Source organism: Amphiprion ocellaris, chromosome 13 (genome assembly GCF_022539595.1).
Source record: "Amphiprion ocellaris isolate individual 3 ecotype Okinawa chromosome 13, ASM2253959v1, whole genome shotgun sequence".
Lineage (NCBI taxonomy): Eukaryota > Metazoa > Chordata > Actinopteri > Pomacentridae > Amphiprion > Amphiprion ocellaris.
Window position 1 is genome coordinate 20,327,846 of NC_072778.1, and position 9,089 is coordinate 20,336,934.

General features: G+C 41.3%; 1 protein-coding gene across 2 annotated transcripts in view; it reads left to right on the forward strand.

Annotated features, from left to right (window-relative positions):
* The window catches only part of csf1ra (colony stimulating factor 1 receptor, a), a 10,719-nt gene extending 1,707 nt beyond the window's left edge, over window positions 1-9,012 (forward strand). For both annotated transcript variants that reach the window (XM_023271677.3, XM_055016909.1), the window contains exons 3-22: window positions 913-1,200; window positions 1,357-1,644; window positions 1,730-1,866; window positions 1,948-2,113; window positions 2,218-2,419; window positions 2,835-2,950; window positions 3,126-3,237; window positions 3,406-3,605; window positions 3,777-3,868; window positions 3,991-4,117; window positions 4,232-4,336; window positions 4,493-4,603; window positions 4,732-4,894; window positions 5,009-5,091; window positions 5,200-5,306; window positions 5,658-5,780; window positions 5,862-5,973; window positions 6,058-6,157; window positions 7,097-7,208; window positions 7,555-9,012. In XM_023271677.3, coding sequence (XP_023127445.1) covers window positions 913-1,200; window positions 1,357-1,644; window positions 1,730-1,866; window positions 1,948-2,113; window positions 2,218-2,419; window positions 2,835-2,950; window positions 3,126-3,237; window positions 3,406-3,605; window positions 3,777-3,868; window positions 3,991-4,117; window positions 4,232-4,336; window positions 4,493-4,603; window positions 4,732-4,894; window positions 5,009-5,091; window positions 5,200-5,306; window positions 5,658-5,780; window positions 5,862-5,973; window positions 6,058-6,157; window positions 7,097-7,208; window positions 7,555-7,701 — 2,891 coding nt within the window. In that variant the 3' untranslated portion in view covers window positions 7,702-9,012. The remainder of the gene's footprint in view (window positions 1-912; window positions 1,201-1,356; window positions 1,645-1,729; window positions 1,867-1,947; window positions 2,114-2,217; window positions 2,420-2,834; window positions 2,951-3,125; window positions 3,238-3,405; window positions 3,606-3,776; window positions 3,869-3,990; window positions 4,118-4,231; window positions 4,337-4,492; window positions 4,604-4,731; window positions 4,895-5,008; window positions 5,092-5,199; window positions 5,307-5,657; window positions 5,781-5,861; window positions 5,974-6,057; window positions 6,158-7,096; window positions 7,209-7,554) is intronic.
* The last annotated feature ends 77 nt before the right edge of the window (window positions 9,013-9,089 follow it).

Consider the following 9,089-nt stretch of genomic DNA (forward strand, 5'->3'; position numbering starts at 1 on the left):
TTTAGATGATTGAACTTTGCGGGAAAGATAAGCCTTTACATAAACAATCAGGAGGTTCAGAGCTGAAATGCTGATCAATCTGAAATTACATTTTGTTTCTCTGGGTCATATTGTGTGCTGTGGTGAATGGAAAAAAAAAATGCTGAATATGGAATCTCAGTTCTGCTTCAGGATTCAACCAGAACTGTCCCAAAGCCCAAATGGAAACGTTAATAATCGCTACTGAAACTGCAGAGACAAAGTTAGATGAGACTAAGTTTCAGGTTAACAGGAACTGCATTTCCATCTCTCTGGTGTCAGTATTTTTCATAAACGCAATCCACACAAGCTTTGATGCAACATAGTGCAGAGTTTTTCCAAACTTCCAGAATCTCAGCAAAGCAATCAAAGAGGGCACTGTTCTTTGTTGTAAAAACTTACGTGTTATACCCACAAGGGTTAAAATAATTTTTAGCAATTTTGCCCTCAAAGTAGCCTGAGACAGATTTCTCCCTTTGACGTGTAACATTTTTGAATGTGCATTTTCAGTGAGTCTCAGTAAGAAATCAGTAGCATATTTTAAGGTTTCCATAATTTATTTCATTTTTGATATCTCCAGTGTTTGGATAGACACATTACAAAAAGCAGAAGTGAGAAGTATAGAGACATGTTTTCAGAGCCCAAAGTCTTCAGTTTGTTTCCTGAATTTATTAAATTGCTTTCAAACTAAATCTCACCCATGGAGCAAACCAGACAATCAAATTACTAAAACAAAATCTTCAGTTATCAAGGATAAACAACATAAAAAAAAGAGTCTCAGCAACAAAGTCTGTTTGGATTGAGTTGTTCTCTCTCATTCTTTGTATGTCTTTCCATTGCCTAAAAAAAAATCTGTCAGTGCATTAATTAGTTCATCAATTCTTTCCCTTTTAGCCAAATGGAGGCGTCCAGTGATCAGGTTCAACTCTAAGGTGGTGGAGAGCTCTGAGGTGGTGGTCCGACCCGGGGTCCCTCTGGATCTGAGGTGTGAAGGTGATGGGCCTGTTAACTGGCAAACCAGGCTGTCCAAACACAGACGCTTTCTCTCCAGGAGCAACAGGAACATCTGCAGCTTAAAGGTGGAACGTCCCACTGCAGAATTCACCGGAACATACAAGTGTTTTTACATTACTGGGTCACAACATCGTGAGCTGATCTCTTCAGTGCATGTATATGTAAAAGGTGAGTTTGGATAAATGGTGCTATTCTTGAGCTGTTGACTTGTAAGTGCTTGCATGGATCAACACAGCCAGACATTTCTGTGAATGTTTATTATGTAGATTTCTTCCCACACTGGTCTGATGCTTTAGTATCCAATAAATGTTCTCCCTCCTTTAGATCCAGACCGGGTGTTCTGGACCAGCAGCACGTCCCTGCGAGTGGTGAGGAAGGAGGGTGAGGATTACCTGCTGCCCTGCCTGCTGACCGACCCCACAGCCACAGATCTGGGTCTCCGCATGGACAACGGGACTACCGTGCCACCAGGAATGAACTTCACTGTCTACAAGCACCGTGGTATTCTCATCTATGGCCTCCACCCAAGCTTTAACGCCGACTATGTCTGCACAGCCAAAGTCAACGGGGTGGAAAGGACCTCCAGGGCCTTTTCCATCAACGTCATTCAGAGTGAGAGCAATGAGCTACTTAAAATTAGTTACCAAAGCCTTTACAGAGTCATTTTGACACTCACATGTCACCTTTTTTCCTTTAGAGCTACGTTTCCCTCCGTATGTCTTCTTGGAGACAGATGAATACGTACGCATTGTTGGGGAACAACTCAAGATTCGTTGCACAACACACAATCCCAACTTTAACTATAACGTCACTTGGACATACACCACCAAATCGGTCAGTAAATGGCGGGTTTAGATGTCTGATTGTGGTGGTAATCGTGATTTTGACTCAGACTTTTTATATTTTCGTCTTTAGAAACCAATAATAGAAGAGAGGGTTCGCTCCAGTGGAGAAAATCGTCTGGACATACAGAGCATACTGACCATCTCTGCTGTGGACCTTACAGACACGGGAAACATCTCGTGCATTGGCACAAATGAAGCAGGGGTGAACAGTTCAACCACATACCTGCTGGTTGTGGGTAAGACACAAAAAACAACTACAACTAAACCTACTCCTTTGAAGCATTTACTGTATTGAGCATCTGGCAACGAACTGAAAGTATATCTTCATTCTTTTGAACAGACAAGCCCTACATCAGACTGTTACCTCAGCTGTCACCTAAACTGGCTCACCTGGGTCTTTCAGTTGAGGTGAACGAGGGAGAAGATCTGGAGCTCAGCGTGCTCATTGAAGCGTACCCCCATATTACAGAGCACAGATGGCACACGCCAACTTCTCCCAACACATCCACACAGGAGCACAAGCTCATCCGATACAACAACAGGTATAGGAACAAGACCTGGTGACCAAAGAGAAAGTAAATGTAATGAAAGTAGCTCAATTTAAAAGGCTTTTACAGTTTCTGCACTCTCTGTTTAAGGGTCTCAGCCGTACAGTTAGAAAAGTTCAAAAATAAAGTGTACGACAGGAAGGGGAAGCTGCTTTGCATTTGAAAATCTGCTGTTGGTGCATTTTGGGTGAATTTGACAAGGAACACCAAGGTCATTATATTCTCTCAGGTCATGAAACTGCTAGAAGGAAGAGTGGAGTTCTCTTTTTAATTTTGTTGATGTACTCAGCGATGATACATAGGAACTGTCTGAATTCAAACCACAGAATTAGTCACTTCTAATTCTGTACATATTCCTCTTTTTCTCAGTGTAAAGTCCATTTTGTTTTTTTTTTTGTTTTGTTTTTAGATACCACGCTACCCTGCAGCTAAAGAGAATGAATGCACAGGAGCAGGGCCAGTACACCTTCTATGCTAGGAGTGAATTGGCCAATGCATCCATCACATTTCAAGTCCAAATGTATCGTAAGTAGCACAATTAACACAAGCCAAAGCCTTTAAACGCATGTATTAGTACTTTTTTGCCATGTATTTACAGAAAAACATGTCTCTCTTTGCATATGCTACTGCCAAATGATCTGATATACTAGCAATTTCATCAAAGTTGAGTATAAATTTTTTCCTCTTTTTTCACGTTCAGAGAGACCTGTTGCTGTAGTGAGATGGGAAAACGTAACCACGCTTACTTGCACCTCATTTGGCTATCCAGCCCCCAGAATCATCTGGTATCAGTGTTTTGGAATACGACCCACGTAAGTTTAACTGTGCGGGAAATAGCTCATCTGATCTTTGACTGAAATGTGCAATTATTTGGTCAGTACTTTCACCCAGAACATTATGCAGTATGAACAGATGTGAGGAAAGCTTCATGTTTCTGGAATGTTTTTTTCTCTGATCATGTATGTGCTGTGATGAGGCAGGTGCAATGAAAACACCACAGGGCTGCAGATGGCGATCCCCCTCCAGGCTTCTACAGTGGAGGTGCAGAGGGAAGAGTATGGGGCTGTGGAGGTGGAGAGCGTCCTCACTGTGGGACCTTCCAGCCGAAGGATGACGGTGGAGTGTGTGGCCTTCAATGTTGTGGGCGTCAGCAGTGACACCTTTGCCATGGAGGTGTCTGGTGAGCATTTGATCAATCACATGCCCATCTTAAGGCTGTGATTACAGTTGTTTTTGATATTTTCAGAGGCTAGAGTAAATTCTGCAGATGGACACAAGATAACTTGAGCTTGTTAAGTCACTCTTAAGAGGTAAATTATGCAATGATGCTGATCTTTCTCTGACTGGACAGACAAACTCTTTACTTCCACCCTGATTGGAGCAGCAGGCATTCTAACCATCCTCCTTGTGCTGCTGGTTTTTCTATTTTACAAGTACAAGCAGGTAAGAAAATTTCTTAAACTAATCTCAACAAAAAATGTTTATAGATGCAAATCAATTTAAAAGGAGAAGCAGTGTTTTACTGGTTTTAATTTGGTGCCATTCTCTTCTACCTTGATTTTCAGAAACCCAGGTATGAGATCCGTTGGAAGATCATTGAGGCGAGAGACGGCAACAACTACACCTTCATTGACCCCACTCAGCTGCCCTACAATGAGAAGTGGGAGTTCCCCAGAGACAAGCTCAAATTAGGTTGGCAACATGTTATCTCCAACTTGTCTGCACGCTCTCGGTCATGCTTTAACTGCAAATTACAGACCAGGTTGCACTCAAAATGCTTTCTCTGTGTATTTTCCCTCCCAACAGGCAAGATCCTGGGGGCAGGTGCATTTGGAAAGGTGGTTGAAGCCACGGCCTACGGTCTGGGAAAGGATGACAATGTGATGCGTGTGGCTGTGAAAATGTTGAAAGGTTAGGATCTTAACAACTTCCTAAGGGGATTGTCGTTTGCATGAGCAAGTCAGAGTGACTGGCAAATAATAATGTGAAGAATACGTGCAATTTTAAAACACAAACATTGTTTTTGCTTCATGTTATCAGTTTGATGAGTCCCTATTGTTTCTGCAGCGAGTGCCCATTCAGATGAGAGGGAGGCTCTAATGTCTGAACTGAAGATCCTCAGCCATCTGGGACACCACAAGAACATTGTTAATCTACTTGGAGCCTGCACCTATGGAGGTCAGACAGCGCTGATGAAGTAAAAATGCTGTAAAAACATGTTCATCAAAGCTCGAAGAAAATCTAGTCTCAGAAATTTGCATGCAAGCTCATGGATAAGGTCATAACATGTTGCGTTTGCTCATCAGGACCGGTGCTTGTGATAACTGAGTACTGCAGTCTCGGCGACCTCCTGAACTTCCTTCGCCAGAAGGCAGAGACGTTTGTAAACTTTGTTATGAATATTCCCGACGTTACAGAGCATGCTAATGACTACAAGAACATCTGCGATCAGAGGCAATTCATTCGGAGGTACATGTTGAAAAACACGAGTAATGATAGATGATACGTGAAATATGTACACCCACTGTTATCTGTCTCAGCTGACATCCAGTTCTTTGCTGTTTGCTTTTCTCTGCCTAACAGTGACAGTGGGATCTCCAGTGAATCCTCGAGCAGTTACTTAGAGATGAGACCGAGCCAGCTCCCAAATACAGAATCATCTGGAGGTAAACTGTCAGAAGTTCAGTTCATTATGAAGTAACATGCTGATAAAAAAATCATTGGCCTTTTCACTTGCTGACCCTGTAACAACATTTCTATCCAATTCTAACTAGATTTTGTGTGCAAGGAGGAGACTGGTGACTGGCCACTGGACATTGATGATTTGTTGAGGTTTTCTTTTCAAGTAGCTCAGGGCCTTGACTTTTTGGCTGCCAAAAATGTGAGTGATTTTACCACTTACACATTTCTATGTGTTAAGACAGAAAACACTACTGGTGTTGCTGTGTTACACCCAGACACAATCACACTAGTTCTCAGAAACAAACAACCACATTCTGATAAAAATACATTTGCCTTTAATAGTATTTGGTCAGTCTGGGGTGTGAAATCATTTGTGCATGGGTGATGCAGGGTACTTCCCATTGCATTCTCTATTTGTACTTGTTGCCATCGTTCGACATTGTAGCTGATCACCGATATGCCATGCTACCTTAGGATATTTACTGTTGTTATTGTATTCAACTGCATAGCAGTTTACAACCAGAAGCAAACTGTGTGAGTGTGTGTGTAGTGTATTCACAGAGACGTGGCTGCTCGGAATGTCCTCCTCACCAACCACAGAGAGGCAAAAATTTGTGACTTTGGCTTGGCTCGGGACATCATGAATGACTCCAACTATGTGGTGAAGGGCAATGTAAGTGGAGTAGATTGGCGTCAACTATTGCTTATATCACATTAGTTAAATATAAACTAAAAGTCAACACTGTGTGTGAAGGCACGTCTGCCAGTGAAGTGGATGGCTCCAGAGAGCATCTTTGACTGCGTCTACACTGTCCAGAGTGACGTCTGGTCCTACGGCATCCTTTTGTGGGAGATCTTTTCTCTAGGTCAGAACATATGCACATATACCCTCCACTTACTTACATTTATTTCATGATTTGCTTGCAGAAAATTTCACTCTCTTCTATTAGGCAAGAGCCCCTACCCTAGTATGGCTGTGGACTCCAGGTTCTACAAGATGGTAAAGCGCGGCTACCAGATGTGCCAACCGGACTTTTCTCCACCTCAGGTGTATGTGTGACATTTTAGCAACACGCACCCTGATTCATAACTCACTTCATTTGTTACACACATTAGCCTTAAGCATTATTAGTGTGTTTTACTGGAGTATCAAGTGACTATCAGGGTTTTTTTTATGACTGAGAAAATAGCAATACTTTATTTTTACCAGCTGGAAAGGCGCCGAGAACACTGGGGTTATGATTGCAAACCATTTGGACAACCTGACTACATGCACTGACTTTTAGCTACACACACTTAAGTGAATAACAACTTTAACGGTGATGGATTCCCAAAAATAGTTGATCCTTAGCTTTCCAGCATTAGACAGCATGCTTCCCAAATTTTTGCCACCATTGAACAAAGACTCTTTTTTTCTTTTGCAGTCATGAGGTAACCTCATGAAGCATTTCCATTCTTTCTGATTTGAATTTACTTGGGTTATCTTCCAACTCGAAACTCCAAGCTAAATGAAAACTCTAAAAAAGCCTCCAGAGTGTGAAAAATAAAGACAGTGTTCTTCCCAGTGTCTCAGACAGCCAGAGCATCTGTGTGTGCTGATTTGGCATAGCTGTCACACCACCCGGAATAATTGTGCTGTGGAAATGGAGGGACTGAGTCTGAGTCAGGGCCTAATCAGCCGTTGTTCTGGTGTGAGTCAGGCCTCAGTTCTGCCTGTTAGCCACATGATCTCAAAGCTAGGAAGCCATGTAAAAGCTATTTCATGGCACCCAAATGACTGACTGGAGGGTCAGGGGCTCTCATGAACAAATCTCTTTTATGAAACTACGTAACCATGTTCAGTGAGCCTTTCCTTGTTGGTCCAATTTGGTTTTAAACCACATCAAAGAGTGCACAACTGTTAAGCCGTTAATTTGATGTTTGCTATTAATTCTTCTTTTGTCCCTGAATAAACTTTATTGTCTAAGTACGGTTCACTTTTTGTTTCAGCTACATGATCATGAAGATGTGCTGGAATCTGGAGCCCACAGAGCGTCCAACATTTAGTAAAATCAGTCAGATGATAGAAAGACTACTTGGGGACCAACCTGAGCAGGAACAGGTGAGTTACTATGAAGCAGGGTTTGTCTGGTGTCATCAAAACCATCCAAGGTATCATCAGGAAACCCTGTTTAGTTTAATTTAATTCTCTCAAGGAGAATGCAGACTTAACTATGCTGTCAGGCTAATTAAATTGATTGGATTTTTGGTGGCATCCTTTTTAATGTTTTTTTTCAAAGGATTTACTCACAGTTTGAAAAAAGTGGTAATTACTTTAGGACAGAAACATCTCTTGTCACAAAATAAAAACTCAGCAAACGTTTCACATACCACCATATTTCTCAGATAAATTAGACGTTTGGCTTATTTGGATCAGATCTCACTCTCTTAATGATGCCTCTCCACAGCTAATCTACCAGAATGTGCAGCAGCAGGTCACAGAGGGAGAAGTGTGTGACGAACTAAAGTGCTACGACCGCCCCTGTGACCAGTCTTGTGACCACGAGGAAGAGGAGCAACCTCTGATGAAGACCAACAACTACCAGTTTTGCTGAAAGCATCGATCCACTTGTCAGTCAGTAAATCAATGGCTCACCAACCAGCGTCGGGGAAAAGGTGGATCTGATGCAGTTCGTGGCCACAGCAGAGCATGTTCTAACTGAGAGAGATGCAAAGAGTCGACCCCTCAGCTATTTTTTTCCTGCCCAGTTGCGCCTGTTCTCCAGACAGACAGGCAGCTGCAGCGAACATGTGACTTGCTTATTTGCAGACCATGAAAGGAAGGCACACATCAACAAACCACACATGCATTCAAAGCAATACTTTATCCAAAGTTTTTTTTTTTATCCCTAGTGGACTGTTTATTAGTCCTGTTATATATTTGAGATACCACCCTGTGTGTCTCCTTTGTCCCTTATTCTCACTGTGTTCTTAAATATCTATTGTAAACTATGTGTATTATTAGAATTTTTTATTACTGCCTCAAGAGAGTGATTGTCTTGTTTTTTTGTGGAGATTTAAGTTAGTTTTGTCAGCAGGATCACTTCCTTTTCATCAATTAATTGCATGTATGAGAGCAGCTCAACAGACACACACTGGATTAAAACTGTGTTGTACCCATGTCTTTATGCACCAGATAAGTTAGATTTTATTTGTGATTAGTCTTAACTGAACATCTAAAGCAAGAACTGTTTATTTCCTCGTTTTTTGTTTTTTTTTTTGAAAGCGAAATCAACCATAGGGAAGGCAGAGAATGGCTGTGTTGTTTTCCTCTCTGTGCACTGGTTGTGGCTGTAATTCTTTTGACACACGCCCCGTAGCTGTCAGTCCATAGCAACATGTGATCATTCTGGTGTTAAGTGTGATTTAGGAGCAGGGAAATCTGTGGATCCATGATGGATCAAAAGAACAATGTCTCATGTTTGACAATGTGAAAGGGCTTTTTTTGTTTATTTTTTTTTTGCATGCCACAACTTAATCTTCTCATATCTTACAGCACCAGATCAGTGTTAAGATGTAAGCTTCACCAGTGTCTGTAGCATGTAGCAGTCAGCCTACACTGCCAAGAATTTAGAATGACATATAAGCTAGCTGAGAGATACGAACTGCAAATTTGTGTGATGGAAGGCATTTTAAATGTACATGAATAAAGCACAAGTGAGATGTCTGATAATGTATATATCTATAAATCTCATAAATCAAGAATTATCTTTATTTTCGCTGGAATGTTGTAGAATTGATAGAAGTACATCAATATTTCATTTATGTGTTTTGTGTTTTTAGTGCAAATGGGACAATCAATGTAAAAGTTGCAAATTAAGTTGTTGAAAAACTGCCTTAAATAAAGCTATACCATTGAAACTCCAGATTCCAGTGCCAAGTTTATACAGTACTATGATATTGTATGTTAGATGCTTTTTGTTGTTGTTTAGCTCACTGTACT